The sequence below is a fragment of the Tripterygium wilfordii genome, chromosome 21 (genome assembly GCF_013401445.1).
Source record: "Tripterygium wilfordii isolate XIE 37 chromosome 21, ASM1340144v1, whole genome shotgun sequence".
Lineage (NCBI taxonomy): Eukaryota > Viridiplantae > Streptophyta > Magnoliopsida > Celastrales > Celastraceae > Tripterygium > Tripterygium wilfordii.
The window spans coordinates 8,086,256-8,104,139 of NC_052252.1; the positions used below are offsets into that span (position 1 = coordinate 8,086,256).

At 33.5% G+C, this 17,884-nt stretch overlaps 1 protein-coding gene across 1 annotated transcript; it reads left to right on the forward strand.

Moving 5' to 3' along the window:
• The first annotated feature begins 781 nt into the window (after nucleotides 1-781).
• On the forward strand, nucleotides 782-5,514 carry LOC119989806. Its single transcript, XM_038835511.1, has 7 exons — nucleotides 782-981; nucleotides 1,738-1,807; nucleotides 1,933-2,092; nucleotides 2,303-2,384; nucleotides 2,908-3,124; nucleotides 4,235-4,299; nucleotides 5,029-5,514. The coding sequence occupies exons 1-7, from the start codon at nucleotides 874-876 to the stop codon at nucleotides 5,281-5,283; spliced, it is 957 nt and encodes a 318-aa protein (XP_038691439.1). The 5' UTR covers nucleotides 782-873; the 3' UTR covers nucleotides 5,284-5,514.
• The last annotated feature ends 12,370 nt before the right edge of the window (nucleotides 5,515-17,884 follow it).

The following is a 17,884-nucleotide window of genomic DNA, read 5'->3' on the forward strand; positions in this document are numbered from 1 at the left end:
TATTATCTATGTCTTACAAAATTATGATAATTAAAAAAAGTAAACAAATAATCTTAATCAAAACATTTAAATTAATAAATGTATATATATATTCTCTGCCCTATATGTGTGTATGTATATATCTATATATATATATGTGTATGTATATGAGATGAGACATGATGAAAAGACATGACATGACAAGACAAATAGTGACAACCTAGGGGGAGGGGGTTTAAAATAGGGGGGGTTTGTTTATCAATTTCCATAAAATAAACATCTTCACTCCATAATAGTCTCAAAGCCACTGTGCACCATGTTTAAAACTGTTAAAATAAACAAAATAATCATTTTGATTCATTAAGAAACAATTGAAATAAAATAGAGTATTTACCATTCTCAATATCATCAAGCATTTCAAAACCCTCTAAATCTCTAGAAACTGCCCGTGTGACCAAAGTAGAATAAAATTTTTTTTTGGATAACTAATTTGAAATGTTTCATCTTTCGGTCCGAAATGAAATTTTGGATATCTTTCAATAACCAAAAGTTCAATTAAGACAGATGTATTTTGATTCTGGTTCATAATAAAATTGTAGCTTAACAAAATACATCTATTTACTAAAAAAATAAAGAAGAATATAACAAAAGCAACAATTTTAAAAGAAAAAAAGTGAAATTAAAATTGGACAATGAGTAGCATACATGGATATAATCATAAAGGAGCATGTATTGCATTTTGACATGGTATCAGTCACGTGCAGCTCAGGTGCTATTCAATGGAAAGCCTCCCCAATTCCCCATTCCCCAAGCCCATCCCACTTGCGACCGTCTCTGGCTCTTTGTGTGAGCGACTTCATTCAAACTTGAAGAACAGAAAAGTAAATAGAAAAGATGCTCGAGAAGTGCTCATTGTCTCTTCCATCACAATCTGGTGACGCCCCTCGGTTCTTCCAGACCCTCAATGGCCTTCGACATCTCGCAGAGACGCGTCGTTTTAAGGTATCAGAAACTCTACTGCCCCCAATTTTGTTACAATGCAAATTTTCGTATTTGGTTTTATAGGCATTGAAAATGTTTCCGGAAAAATTCGTCGTTCCCTTGAAGCAGACCACCATCAATTTTTTTAAAAGTGTCTTCTTTCGTACTTGTCGTAGTTCGTTAAGGGGGGAATTCTATTCATGATTCTTGTTAATACTAGGTTTTTTTCAAACAATTTGGACTAGATATGTTGCTTTTTCTTTTTTGAATGGTAGCGTCATTCTTAGTTAAAGCTTCAAATTGGTAAGAAATCCTTTTTATATGTGTGTAATTGTGTATATATTCATACAATTTGAAGGACGTGGTTGTTATGCCATTTTAACGATCTCTGGATTTATTATTCAAAAATGAAGTATCAAAATGTATTTTTCTTTCGTCAGTTGTGATTATGAATTTTGGATACGGAGTTGTTGATTTTGCAGGTCGAATCCCCTGTCCTATACTAATACACATCAGTTTAAAGTTTTGTGACTAACTGTTTTCTTGTCCCTAAAGTAAAACTATAGTACTGTGAGCCACTGCATATTTGTCAAGGTTATTTCTTCCTTGCTAGATTTTGCTTTTATTTTTGGTTTTATTTGTTGCTTTGTCGTGATTTCCTTATGAGTGTCTCACATGGAAGCTTAAAGAAGGAAAGAGATTAATGGGGTTTCTCCCATGTTTTAGGGATTTTTAGATGAAGAGATGTATGGTTTTAACATTTTTTTTTTCGTGTAGGCATGGTTCTTGGATCAGTTTGGAGTACTTCATGACGGAAAACAACCTTATCCGGGTGCAATTTCAACATGTATGTTATCGTATGTTAGTTTTAGCATTTGGGTAAGCTTTTCCCAGCTGGTTTTGTTAGTTTTTTTGCATTTTAAACAAATGGTCTGATAGGCTTATGGTTCTCTAATTCTTCATGGTTGATAGTAGAGAAGCTAGCAACCACAGGTGCCAAAATGGTAATTATAAGTAATTCCTCGCGCCGTGCATCAATAACCATGGAGAAAATGAAGAGCATGGGTTTTGACTCATCTCTCTTTGCAGGAGCCATCACTAGTGGAGAATTAACACATCAGCACCTACAACGGTTTGTTTCTTTTTAAAATTGCAGTATCGTCATCATCATTTTTGTGGATAACTTGTAAAGACTGTTTGAGGATTGACTAGGAGTATTTCATTAGTGTTTGTTCATGGTACTCTGTCAAATCATTATGTCCTCTACTTATTACATTGATGTTTTTGCTTTTTCTTTCAATTGGTGAGTTGCCTCACAAATTTTCATTTTCGTAAATAACAGGAGAGATGATGCTTGGTTTGCATCACTAGGAAGGTCATGCATTCACATGACCTGGAGCGACCGCGGAGCTATATCTCTGGAGGTATTTTAGTGTATTAAAACTTTAAGAGGTTTCTTTTTTTCTCCTTGTACTAAGCCCCACAACTGTTGAAATAACACCTGTGGTCTCTCTCTCTCTCTCTCTCACACACACACACACACAAACACCCCCTACCCACAAGCACATGCATAACCTACCTTCATCTGTCATCAGTTATAAGTTCTGCAATGTTTTGAAACCTTCTAATCAGGAAAACTATGTATGATCTAGTAATTTTATACATTTTTCAATATCCAAAGATTGTGGGTGTTTAGCTAACCCGATCTAATTGGAAAACGGCTCTTTTGTTATTTTTTGGAAGCTACTGTGCTTGGACCATACTGCAACCTCTGTGTTCTTTCCGTTTGCACCATTCAATCAAAACAATATCCCATAGTTGTTTTCATCTTCTAAGGAATCTTAAAGTTCTTTGACTAGAAAACGTTGAGTACTGCTTGATTGTATCATAAAGAGTTAGTGATGCAGAGGTTAGTGACTGTATTGCTTAGAGATTTCATGTATGTAGGGCCTTGGCTTGCAAGTTGTGGAGAATGTCGAAGAAGCTGAATTTGTTTTGGCTCATGGAACTGAAGCTCTGGGACTCTCTTCTGGCGCTGCCCGTCCTATGAATCTTGAGGATCTTGAGCAATTGTTGGAGCAATGTGTATCTAAAAAGATCCCAATGGTGGTTGCTAATCCAGATTATGTGACTGTGGAAGCTAGGGCTTTACGCGTGATGCCTGGTGAGGCTTTTTTGATCTGCTTATTTTTCTCTCTTAAACATCATTATGAGAGTAGAGTATAGTGTCACTGTTTTAGAAGTGGGTTATGATTCTATTTAAGATATCCAAATGTTGCACATTGTGGATAACTGGCAAATACTGTTTGAGGATTGACTAGGAGTAGTTCATTATTATGTTTGTTCATGGTACTCTGTTGAATCACTAAGTTCTGTACTGCTAAGTTGATGTTTTTGTCCTCCTCCTTTCTTGTGGTGAGTTGCCTCACAAATTTTCATTTTAGAAGTGGGATTACGATTCTATTTAAGATATCTAAATGTTGCATACTCGGGTTAGTGTAGGCATTATTTATGCATATATAAAGTGCCTTAACTTCTTTATTCCTGCCTGCAAATTCCCTATAAACATTTTCATCTAGAACTAGTAATGACATTAGATTATAATGTAGTAGTATTTCCATTTAGCATGTTTAAAGTTGCAACCCTTATCTTCTGTTTCAGTTTGGTTGGAAGTTTTGTTTCCTTTCCGTCCACACTATTCTTTCTTCCCTTAGGTTGCTATTGAATTTTTCAATCCCATGTTAGAAAGCTTGAGTCTATGATCTCAGTTGATAATTCCTACTTTTTCCCCCTAGCGAGGCAGTTTCATTTTTATAGAATGTGTACACTGAGGTTCACTTTGTTTCTCATATAAAAGTTGTGGAAATGTCTGTATTCTCTTGAGGGGCTCAATATTGCAGCATTAGTAACGAAAATACTTTACTTGATTCATTGAAAACTGGAAATTTGGGAGACAAAGCATATTGATTAATCATTATAATATAAAAAATATGCATATATGAGCGAGCCGATGGCAATTTTGTACATGTTTACATAAAAAGGTCAATTTTCCTTAGCTTCTTGAGACATGATAAGTACCTCACACACATCACACTGCTCTGTGTAAGAGGAACTTTAGCTTAGACCATTATTTAACTTGTATTAGATTCTATTTTCTTGCATAAAATGTGGTGCTCCTGTTTTTTGTTCTTGTCTTTTTTTCTAACCCTTCCTCCGCAGTGTTCAAATTTTTCTTAGTTTCTTCTCTTTATTTAAATTATTTGAATTCTGCTAGGGAGTTTGGCAGCCAAGTATGAGAAGCTTGGGGGAGAAGTGAAGTGGATGGGCAAGCCTGATAAGGTGGTGCAAACTTAGTCATGTATGCAAAGTTTGGATTGCTGCTCATTGTTTATTTATTTATCGATCAATTTTCAAATTTGCATCTTGTGTGGTGAATTGGTTGATTTAGGTTGGTTAGTGCGATTAAGGAATTATCAATTATATGAATTTTGAGGTTTATTAGTGTGACGGTAACACACCTAATTTATGGCACTTGAACTCCAAATTTGGCTTGGCATGGTCAATCTTGTTTTGCTTTTCATAAAGAATTGTAGTCGAAAAGGCACCAAGGGTTGCAAAACAAGTTATTGAACATTTACGCAGAAAGCTCCAATTATCTTAGAGACCGTGTTCCAAAGACATCTTGACTAGCTGTGGAGGAGGAGATATGACTCGCTTACTTTTCCTTTGATTTGCACAGTTAACTTCTATTGACCATTATCCAGCCCTTCCCCCAAAAGTAAGCAATAGTTAAGATGTTACCTCAAGCAGGCTCCCAAGTGAAAAGGGACCATGGAAACGCACTCTTCCCAACACCCCTGTGCATCTTATTGAGAACTTTGTTTTAATATTTGGTCTGTAAAAGTGATAATCTTCGCAATTTCCATGTGATCTTATATGCCTTCCCTCTGGTCACGCGGGACTATATATTTAGGTTAATGCTGCTGTAATCGATGAATTTGATCCTGGTTTTTCTTTCACTTTGCGCGTGCTAGTACTGAATATTTACATCGTTTGATATTCATGTAGGTGATTTATAAATCAGCTATGACCATGGCTGGTGTGGATGCTTCCGAATGTGTTGCTGTGGGCGATTCTTTTCACCACGATATCAAGGGTGCAAATGTAGCTGGAATTCAATCGGTGTTAATCACTGGAGGGATACATGCAACTGAACTTGGACTTACTGCTTTTGGGGAAGCTGCTGATTTATCTTCTGTTCGAGCACTTGCATCCAAGTATGAAGCATGTCCATCATATGTTTTACCAGCTTTTACGTGGTAATATCTCATCTTTTTCAGATAAGAGAGAGAGGAAGGCAAGGGTGGGAGTGGTGATGAAAATAAATGATGTTATTGGAGCTCTAAACAAACAAAAAAAATATATAATTAATTGGGTCACAAATTGAAATGACATTTGGTTGTTTACCATGATTCGAGTTCCTCTACATGTATGTTAAAACTAAATGCGGATTTGGCTTTGAAATTACTTCTTGGTGGTGACCTACACCCAAATGTGTGCATCATTACTTACCTCAATTGTAGGGTGTCAAGTAATAATTCGGAAAGTCTTATCAAACACAAGGAAGTAGTATTTATTTGAAGTGGATACAATGTAAAAACTAGAAGCAAAGCAAGTCTCAAACAACAATGAATATTGTATAGAAAATTGAAATCAACCAATGACTTGGTAAGCATGTAAGATTGTATCAAACTTACCAATTTAGGAAATCTAAGAATTAAAACATGGGGAATTTACACAAGATTGTATCAAACTTAACAATTTAGGAAATCTATGAATTAAAAATAGAGGGAATTTACACATAATGACAAAATGGGAGAGGTTTGTTCTAATAAGAAAAGAAAAAAAAAAAAAAAAAAACTACTTCAAAAATAAGGACAACAATTACAAACTTATCAAAAATGTCCTCCCTTCTTCCTCTTCCTTCTTCTTCTTCCTTACTTCGTAGAAAAGGTTGTCGTCTGACCATCGTTCTCGAGGAACGAACCACCAAAATGAAGCTCTATGGCAACTCGACTAAAGCCCAATTATCACCAATTGTCGATGATCACTTGAGTTGTCAGAAAAGTTAGGTGAAATCACGGACCACCATTTGGAAAATAATTCAATCTAGCCAATTCGACGACCAACACCACCACCAAATCAACTTAACAGATCAAGTCGCATCACTTCTTCTTCTCTCTTTTTTTTTCCCCTTTTCTTCTGGTTCTACTTATGATGGATGGATCTATTGATATTTTATCTGTTTTGGATTTGTTAATATATTATTTGTTTTGAATATGCAAATATTATATATGTTGTGGATCTAGTGATATTATTATATATGTTTTGATATGTTATATGTTTTGGATTTGCTGATATTTTATCTGTTTAATACTATTTTATATTTTTGTTCAATTTATCAATCTTCATTGTGGGCCGATGGAGCCGATGAAAGGAGAATCAACGAAGCTATTCGGTAAGAGGAAGTTATCTGGGTCTCATGGTGGACGCCAACTTATAAATGGTAATTCTACAATCACAAGAATTATGAGAAAGCCCACCAATAACTAGCAAAACCCTGAAAGATCTCGTTGTTGGTCACACTGATATGGTGTCAGTCGAAGAACGTCTGACGATTGAGTTTAGGAGAATGTGGAAACATAAACGGTTTTTGTAAAAACACCCACCCTATTTACTATATAAACTCACCCTATGATTGACAAAAGTTATCTCACAACAACAACTTTCCTTGGGTACCGGAGCAGCCGACCAAATGATTTCAGGGCTAAGTTTTTGTCACGTGCAAAGGTATAGCTATGGCACTCATCACTTAGACAGAAAGGTTTATGACAAGCGTGATTGATTGATGGCCATTCACCACATTATTAGTGTAAGTAATCATTGGTCAAATTGTGGGATTAATAAGGTTCTTAATTGCAACCGTCCAATTGAATGATAATTAGAGTGTTTTTTTTTTTAATTTTATTAGCAAGTCTAACCATCTTTCTCCTACTTATTGTCTTGGATTTTTCCCTTCTTACAATCCCATTTTACAAGCGTCAACAATTCGTTGAATCCAATTGAATTTCCAATTTTTTCCTTGTTGTATGAGGTAAAATCAAATAACACAAAAGTCTTGAATATTTAAAACAAATTTATTCAAACATATTAACACATGTTACATTTCTAATCTTCCAACGCAATGATTTCAGAAGGAAACTTAGGACGCATATATTGCATGTACTCATGAATTCACTCCATATACAGGGTAGCCCATGCAGTTGCGCAATCATGCCTGAAGTGAAGCTCTGTACAGCACCTAAAACGTGTAATATCACATTGAACTTTGAAGCAATCAAAAGACCCATGTCTGACATAGTCATCCAATGCTCAATCAGTGCTCCTCTATCTAATGCAAAGAAGTTCAGTGAGATGTTGATGGAACTAAAGGCTTAAATATGTTTTGAAAACCCTAATCCAACTAAAAAACTAATTATTAAATTAAAACAGAATTAAAATAAAACATGTGAAAAAGTCAACTCCGAGCTTTGATTGCAAATAGGAGGCCCTAAACGAACTCGGATGGCCAAAATCCATCGAACATCTATGCCAAGCATAGAATATGATTTCTGTCATCGTTCTGCTTTCAATAAGGTATGGTTCGCCCGAAATGGAGCTTGTCAACAATTACTAAAATACCGGCTACGTCCTTTTTTAATGACGACTATGTCCTTTTTGTATTTTAAGCTTCTTCCTCTCCAATTTAATGCAGAGCGACAAGTACGACTCGAGCAGCGTAATCGAATGAGTGGATGTAAACACACGTTGACGGTGTTCGGATTAATACTCATCAATTATTATTCTCTGACTCTCATTAATTAGTCATTAAATTGACCACCATTTTTCTAACAATTTTGAAGAGGTGTGACTTACTGTTAGTGGAATAGTGGAAAACATTTGATGCTACTACTTTAGGTGAGACAGGGAGAAAAGACATGGAAGAAAGAGTTGCACTATAGCAGTAAAAATAAAATCTTTAAATCAAATCAATGCTAATTTAGGTATCCATCATAGGTGCTAGATTGGGTTTCTTTAGCAACACCCAAAGACATGGAAGAAAGAGCTGCAGTGTAGTAGTAAAAATCAAATCTTTATATCAAATCAATGCTAATTTAGGTATCCATCATGTGTGCTAGAGTGAGTTTCTTTAGCAACACCAAAACATAAATCAAGAGAGAATAATGATAGCAAAATGATTGATACCTCGTCAATTGTGAACCTCTTTTTGATGGGTCCCTTGCACTTATAGATGTACGTTTGTGGGGCCCACCGATGACACTTGTCTATGATATTGGATGTTGTGCTTGCTATAACGTCATCTAGGCTTCGTCGTTATGGTCGAGCGGACGCAAGATTTAAGTTTCGAAGAATATCTTGTGAATAGTGGCGAAGCCACACTTACTTGAGGGGATTAGTTGATTCCCTCAAAAAAAATTTAATTAAGCCTATATATTAGTAAATTATATAGACTCTCTTAAATTTTCTATTTATACCCTCTTGTTGCAAAAAATCATGTTCAAATGGTTGAAACAAGACATGTTAAAATCATTACTTATCCTATTTTATAAACGTTTGATTTTTAGTATTATTTTTCGTACTTTCAAACGTATAACTAGTAGATAGCCCAAAAAAAATCTGGGAGCATTGCTCCCCCAATCCCCGCTTAGCTTTACCCCCCTCATATTATGTCATGGCTTTGCCCTTGCTTGTGGACCCAGTTATTTGGGCTAGATCTTCAATCAATCGGGTCTTTTCATGGACCTTCTCGAGGCAGCGGCCCACGGTTTGTGGGCCATGAATTTTGTGGGCTTATATCTTTCGCGGGCTAACGTCCTAGAAGAATTTTGGCCATACATAAACTAATTGATATAAATTACACAAAACTAATCAAACAAAGCGTTAAGGATTTATCAAAAAAAAAATGGTTAATTATATTTTTCGTCACCGAAAGATAAACGTCGTTCACTTTAAACACCGAAGATTTTTTATTACAAAGTCGTCGTTCATTGATTCAAAATGAGACATTTAAGGGATTCGGTCAGAATTGCTACAGTAACGAACATGGTCAAAGCTGATTTGGCATATGATCAACTATTGCAACATTAAAGTGCTGATGTGTATGCTTACGTGTCTTTACCCCCTATTAAAAAAATTAAAAAAAAACTCTTCTCTATAACTCTCCACCTCCCTTCTCTCTTCTTTCTCTCTCTTATCACCAACTCTCTGCTTCTCTGCAACTCTCTACCTCTCCTTTCTCTCTCTAATAATCAAGATCAGAAAAGCTCGGCACAGAGCTTCACATACAAATCTACGAATTAGCAAAGGATTTTCAAGGTTGAAAATTAGCTTCATTGGTCCTATTCTTCGGATCCATAATTAGCTTCCTTCTCTATTTCTTTTTTTATAATGGGTGTGATTTTGTATAGAAATCATTTATAAAGCAGTTCAATTTTATGACTTTTTGTCTTCAAGCTTTGAAGCTTTGGCAATGGAGGATAAGATGTGGACAGTGAAACTAATTCACATCATATGTCAAAACGCTAAATAAGCAAAATTTGTTGACTTAATGTCACATAAGCAGGAAGTTTGACTGGGCAGTGTGAAATCTGTCCAGATGAGTTGCTTGTCTCAGTTTGGAATGATGGGTGATGACTTTGTAACAAAAAATCTTTCGATACTAAAAATGAACAATCTATTTCTTTCGGTGATGAAAAGTATAATTAACTAAAAAAAAAAGAATAATAACTTCACAGCCTCTTGTTTCACTTGGTTGCTCTCTAAGTTGGGCCTAAGAATTTTAGGTAGCCCATCAATATATTTTGGGCTTATTTGGGAAGAGCAAAATGGGCCCAAATCATTGTATGAACATACAGCGGAGGGTCTTGGGGAATTGTAATTAATAGAATTTAACCCTAGTTTACAACTCTATTTGTACCTTCCTCTGGCATCGACCGACCCTTGGTCGTCTTCATTCTTGGACTTCACTGTCCCCTTACTCCCTCACTGTGCGAGCAATGGCGACAAAGCGTTTGTTGGAGAACCCTCCATCAGCGTCGTCATCTTCATCCGGGGAAGAAGATGAAGAGCTACCGCGAGAAGACAATCCCGTCGGTTCCGATTCCGAGACGGAATCCGATAACAACTTGTCTGCCTTCAAAATCATGCCCATCATCCCCAAATCCGCTATGCTCGTCGTTCCTGAACCTGAAAAATCCGGTGACGCCAAAGTGATCGCCACTGCTGCCGATGAAACTCCAAAGAGGAATAATAAGAAAATGAAGGCAGAGAAGGAGAAACGCCCAGGTCTTTCCAATAAACCTGACCAGAAGTCCTCCGATCTATCAAAGAAGAAAAAAAATACTTTTCCTAATACTGATGGTGCAGATGTTGAAATGGCGGAACCGAGCGATGAACCGACTTTTCACATAACCTCAGCGTTGCCGAGCAAGCGAGCTCGTGTTAAGAAACCGAAAGCGAACAAATCGGGCAAAGAGAAGGGTAAAGTGGTGGGGGATGAGAATGAGTATCCAGTGGGTGACAAAATTGTGGCTGTAAATGAAAAATCGAAGGGCAAAAAGAAGGTTGCAGCGAAGGGGGCTGAGAATAAGAATTTATTGGGTATCAAAATTGAGTCTTTGAGTGAAGGATTGAAGGGCGAAAACAAAGTTGAAGTGGTGGGGGATGAGAATGAGAAGGATTATTTGTCATTGATTGGGGATGGAAAAGGGGTTTGGTGGGAAGACTTGAGTAAGATTAAGAGTGACAAGGCTGAGGAATTGAAGAAGAATTGGAAGAAATTGAAAGTAGAGGAATTGGAACTCTTTATCCTGAAAAAGGAACTGCTCAAGGAAACTGCTATTGCTGTGATTGATGCCATGAAGGCCTCCCAATCTTAGCGGTCTTTTGGTTGGTTTGTTTTGTTTGGATGGACTAGTTTTTGTTGGTCATTCTGGGAAGGTTATATCCATGTAAATGATTTTGCTACTGCTGTGATGGATGCAATCAAGGAGCCTAAAAATCATGAACTGGTTGGTTTGGTTTAGGATTTTGTTGGGGTTGAATTAGCCTCTTCTTTTTTTTGTTGCTCATCTGTTAAAAAAATTTGTTCCTATGGAGAGGAGGTTCTATACATGTTAATGATTTTGTTTAGTGAGATTAATGTCAATTGGACTATTTCATTCTGCAATTGCTTTGTCTTGGAATTTTTTTTTTATTCTTCTATGTGCTGCCACTGGTCAAATATATGATTGACTACTACTCATTATGTTGAAAACTGAATGATTTAACATGTTGTCTAAAGTTTCAAATTCAAGTAGATGGATCATATTAGGGAGTGAAGTTTCTAATACTTTTTTTTTCCTCAATAATCTGGCTCTTAGGGAAAGTAAACATTTCTATCTATTATTCTCTCACATTTTTAATTTGAAATGTTTACGCATTTTTGATAAAATATTATATTTTTATCACAGCCCTTTGATTGGTTTTAATCCAATGGCTATGATGAATCTCATTAAAGTCTTTCTTTTAGTTGAACCAGACTCTAGGGTAGTCTGATTTAGAAAAAGTCAAAAAGGAGGGGGGCATCAACCGAATAAAAAAAAACTATAGAAAATGCGTTTCACACTAGCTTAAAAAACTATATAAAAAATTCTATGATAAGATATGATCTGTATTTGACATAACGATTGTGTTGATTTTCAACTCTTAACGGTTAAGTTATATAAAATATATTTTTATTTTTTTTAAATTTTAATTATTTTATTTCAATATAAATATAAATATAATTATAAATTATTATAATTACTAAATTTAATTAAATTATTTATTTATAATTACTTTAGTTCAATATTTAAATTATAATTAATTTAGTTTAACATTTAAATAAGTTTGCAATTTGATATATACTACATTATTTAATTTAATATTTAAATAAATGAATAAATATCAATTATTATAATTATAAATAGATAAATATAAATATAAATTATTATACGAATTATATTTATTTGAAATAAATATAATTTAACTTTTAAAGTACGTGGGTCCTATCATTTTTTCAAAAAAAAATATAATTGTTAACTTTAATAGGTAGGGGCCCAAATGGAAAAAAATTAAAATAAATAAAATAAACGGGCAACGCCTTTGAAAAGCTTCTATCCGAAGTCATTTGTTAGGGCGGTCTCGTTCTGCTGACCGTTTCAGTAACACACCCTGAAGTGTTTGGTAAACGAATTGTTTGAAACTTATGAGATGTTGAATGAGTTGTGTAGTATTTGATGAATTAGATTAATTAATTTTATTATTTACCATATACGTATTAATAAAATTATACTCTAAAATTACTTTGTGAGTATTCAAACACAAAATAATTTATGTACAATAATAATATAATTTAGTACAATAATAATAAATTTTAGTATTGTATGTTCTTTAGTTTATAATTTTAAATGTTTATAATAATTAAAAATTTTAATTAATAAAAGAATGAAAAAATAATTTTGTATAAATGATTTTTTATAAAATATAAATATTACATGTTATACAAGTGGGGTCCATGTTATTTGTTTTAAAAAATAAGAAAACATATAAGAGAAGTTTTATTTACACCACATAAACTACTAAGTTTACACCATTTTTTTATTTACATATACATCCTTATTTGGAATGATAAATTCACCCTTTATTAAAAATAAATATTAAATATGTATTTACATATTAAACTAGAAATCTATAAATTTACACACAAATTCTCTCCAAAAAAAAATAATTCTACAGGCCAAAAACTTTTCAAAACAAGATTTATTTAAAAAGTGTTGGAGATGAAAGATAACGATTTCTCAATAAAATTTTACGAGTAATTATTGATATCTAGTATAACGATTTCTCAATAAAATTTTATTATTAATTATTGATATCTTTCTTGGAATAATGTCAGACTGGATATGAGTATAGCAGCAAGTTGTTCTTGGAAGTTTCGTGGTAAAAGATTATAAACAGAAATAATATGGATGGGAGCCTTGGGTGGTTTGTGGCTTAACTAAATCCAACGTTTTGGGTTTTCCTGATTAATCTTGTTGCATAGCATTTAAATTTTGACAAAACAATCATGCCAAATACTTGACTGATACAAAATATAGTTTTAGTTGAATTGATGAGGTGTGTAACATTAACACTTTGTTAATCATAATTTTATAAATTAAGGGTAGTTTAGTATATCCATTAAATATTTGATGTAAATTTATAAGGTAAAAAAAATGATGTAAACTTAGTAGTTTTTTTGTGGTGTAAATAACATTTCTCAACATACATATATATATTACGATCATTATGATGGGCCCACGTTTTACAAAAATAAAAAAGAGTAGGTATACGCTTTTCATAAGCTCCCGGCGATACCGTTGGCTTATTTCTAGTGTTTGGCCCCATCAAGCATACCTAATGTTTGGGTTTTTCTTTTTACAAGAGGGTGTACAAAGGATTAAACGGGTGGGGTTTATTTTGTGGTTTGTACTGATCTCCAAATTCTTCATAGTGAAGATTCAACACCCCCTATGGATGTACGCGATTTGTCGTGACCAAAATCACGATGCAAAGGCAAATTAGAGAGAGTTGCAGACAGTTCACCCGTGTATTTTTGAAGTCTCCACAAATTGAAGTTTACAAACGCAAATGGATGTCTTAGAACAAGGTATGGTCTAATGTACGGAGATTCGTGCAGGTCTGGGGGAGTTTATGTGTTGGGAATGTGTTAGGCACCCCAAGACAACTCCGTTTGGAAGAGCGGTTGAATTAATTTTCAACGCTAGCTTAAAAACTGTGGAAAAAAGTTACGTAATAAGTTGTGAGGTGTTTGACAAACTAAAAGCTGATGCTAGCTTATAAGTTGTTGAATAAAAGTATTATCTTAAACTCTATAATATTATATTTTATGATTTATAATTTGTATAATAAATTATGTTATTAAATTTAATCTTAAATTTTATATAATAAATTATTAAAATTAATTTTAAGTATAAATTATAAATATTTTTTAAAAATTATAAATATTTTTAAAATGTTTTATGTAAAAAATTAAAAATTATTAAGTACAATAATCAAAAAAATATTAAAAATAAAATGTTAGGTACATTAAGTAAAAAATATCAAGTACAAAAACAGGCCCCACGAGATTTATAAAAAAAAATTACAAACGCCAACCAGAAGCTCCAATTTTGGAGCCTTTGGTTTGCCAACGGAACCGTTGGTATATAGCGAGTGGTTCCACTGGCGTATATGAGGTGTTTGGCGGAGCGGTGTTCGTTGGCGATTCTGCTTGTGGGATCACCCCACCTAACACTACCTTTATTTACTGTTAAAATAAATTATGAAATAAGTTGTCACGTGTTTGGTAAAAATTTTATAGCTGACACTAACTTATAAGTTGTCAAAAATTCTATTTGACTTTAGTTTAAAAGAAAGAAAAAAAAATTACACAAAAAATAAAATAAAATGAGAATTGTATGAATTATTGTAGTTTGTTGTATATAATTTTATGTTTTCCTGGTAAATTTTTAATTTTTATTATCAATATTTTTTATTAAAGTTAATTTTATAAATTAAAATATATTCTTATATGAATAGAATTAAAATTTTAAAAAGTTATTATATTGTATTAATAAAAAAAGAAGAAACAAACAAAAAAGAAAAAAAAAACTTTAAAATAAGTTTCAATTTGAATCTTGATTTTTTTTTGGAAGCTTATTAGAACTTATAAGTTAATTTATCTGAATGTTTGGTAGAGCGTTTACCCTCATCGTACAACCTTTACAAATAGGCTAGACATGTGTCTCTTGGGACAGTTACCTACTGAAGATAAGGAGAGTTCAGTTCCAGTATCATTAAAATGATAGCACGAGTACATTACCATAGTGAAGATCAAAGCATAGTTAGAATAACATTTGAAAAGTATTTTATTCGGGATGTTCCCTTCTAGGTCCGTACTATCCATACTGAAGAATACATGTTTACAGTTGATAAGAAAGTTATAGTCCCTACAGATATTGATCAAATTCTATTAACTATTAATTATGATTAATCCTAAATTCTATTTGAATGACCAATAATGAGAATGGATTAATTAACTAACACGAAAATAGAAAAACAAGAATGTAAAAACAAGTGATGAAACTTAAGTAATTAAAGCACTATGACATCTAATTTCACCATAACGAGTCTTGCCAAATTCCTTTAGTGTTTTAATCTCAATTATTATCCATGTTGACGGGTTGATTTTTCCTAATTCATTCAATAATTGATGATCTACATTCCTGCTTAACCATGTAACCTGTGATATCTATTGCAACAAGAAAAAAATTTAAATTTCACATTCATGTCTCAATCTATCATCAAATCAACTGAATATTGGTCAAATATTAAGCATACCTTTTTTTTGGTAAGTGTATTAAATATATCAAAAGATACTCAATTATAAAGAATAACATAATTAACATTGGCAAATCATTGAATATTCATGATGAAACCACATAAGAACCCTAACAATATGATCTAGTTCATGACAAACTTAAGGAAACACATGGTGAATAAAATCATGCAAGAAATCTGGAAGAAAACAATCCAAAGCTTCCTAGGTAGACAAAACTCCCAGCTCGACTGTTTTTTTGTGGTTGACAGCTCATTCTTCGTCTCAAAGTCCTCGAGGGTTTGTATTGAATCTCCAATAGTCCCTTGAAAATTGCCTTAATCAATATCTTTTTAAGAAAACTATACAATTATAGTTTGATTCTAAATCAAATTAAGATACACCGCTCACTTTTGGGATCTTTCAAAATATTCTCGTAACCCTTGGAATGAATAAATGTCAACTAAGGCTTAGTTAATTTCCTGGTAGAATAAATAACCAAGGTAATTAACTCAATTCTCACGTAGACATTGCAACACTGTTTTCACGAAATGCTCAATTTATCCTTTGTTATAAGTTCGATTGACAAACCATAAAATTCTATAGAAATTAGACATCCATAGCTATATGTACATATATGACTCATACGTTGATTCATCCTAAGATACTCTCATTAATTTTTTATTTTTAGTGCTTTCGCACAGTCTTTTTTATGCACTTTGCTTGTTGCATCAAATTGTCTTCAAAATTCTTCTTTTAATTTTACTTGCTCGCAATGATCTATCAAATACAAAATAAAGTAAATGACTCAAAAAAGATAAACTAAGCAAATTAGCTCAGAAGAAAGATAAAAAAAATAATAAATAAATATCGGTAGCCAAATCCAAATAAGGACATATACAAATGACTGTTAATTTCAATTGCTCGTAAGAGTCAGAAACTATAAATAGCCTAATCCAACAATTGCATGAGATATTATCCACTTTAGACTTGAGGCCCATATGATTTTGCCCTTGCAAAAGGCGCCTAACAAGTTAGAGAATTTAGTATTCAATGTAAACTCACGTGTTTTGTCTTGAGAAAAAGCGATATGGAACTTTTGTAATCTAAGGCAATTTGTCTTCAACCATTGTCTAAGGCAACCAAACAGCAATATCTCGACACAAATATCGAGACCATTTTATAACAATACATTGTTCATTCTTAAATGGTCCAATATTAGACAATTCTCAACTTTTTTGCTATCAGTTTTCACTTATATTCGTGATATTATCTGAACTGACGATAATACTCCCATCTTCTTCAATAACAACTTAAATGCATAATACCACTGCATATAATGTGCGCAACAGTTTTAACAGTATATATATATATGCTATCAGTAAAAATACAACCAAACCTTACCAACAATTCATGAATCATATCTACAACCATTTATTATCACCATACATGCTATCACAATACATACTACCATATATGTTACTGTCAAACGGTAACTAACACTACCAGACAGGTGGAGGTTAGAGAAACAGAATAAGACTTGCTCGGATATCATGTTAAGTTTCGGATACTCGTGAGAGTCAAAAATTATAAATAACCAAATCCAATCATTGCGTGAGGTATTGTCCATTTGAGCTAGAGACCCGTACCAATTTGTCATTCTGAAAGATGCCTTATAAATGGATGATAGGTATTCAATATAAACCCACATGCTTTGTTTTAACAAAGTTATGTAGGACAAGGACTTCTGCATGCTAACAAACTATAGCTTTGTAGAACTTTTGTATTCTAAAAAACTATAGATGTTTTTTGGGGGATGGCCACCCTAAATATTCTAGACAAGGCTTCCGCACAAATAACAAAAAGATAAGGTGGGATCGCCTTACCGTAAGCCTATCCTTAGAATCCAAGAACCACAAGACGATCCATTAACAATAACTGAGTAATGAACCTTCCGAACACATTCCATAATCAGTCCAACCTATCTATCATTTAAGCCCATAGCTCGCATCACGGACAACAAAAAACCCCCTTCCACCCGACCATACGCTTTTGTCATATCCAATTTTAAGGCGCTATATAAGCATCCTGCCTAGTACACCGAGTCTTAAGGTAATGCATAACTTCATACACAATCAGAATATTATCCGAAATAAGTCGTCCTTTTACAAAAGCACTTTGAGAGGCTGAAACTAACAAAGGCATTAGGGGCTTCAATCTGTTAGCCAGAACCTTTGAGATCACTTTATACAAAACATTACATAAACTAATCGGGCGAAAATCAGCGACTCGATTTGAGTTATGCACTTTGGGGATAAGGCAAATATGTGTATCATTCACATGTTCTTTCATCTGTCTAGACTGAAAAAACTCTTGCACCAAATTGACAACATCCAGCTTCACCACCTCGCAATACTTCTGAAA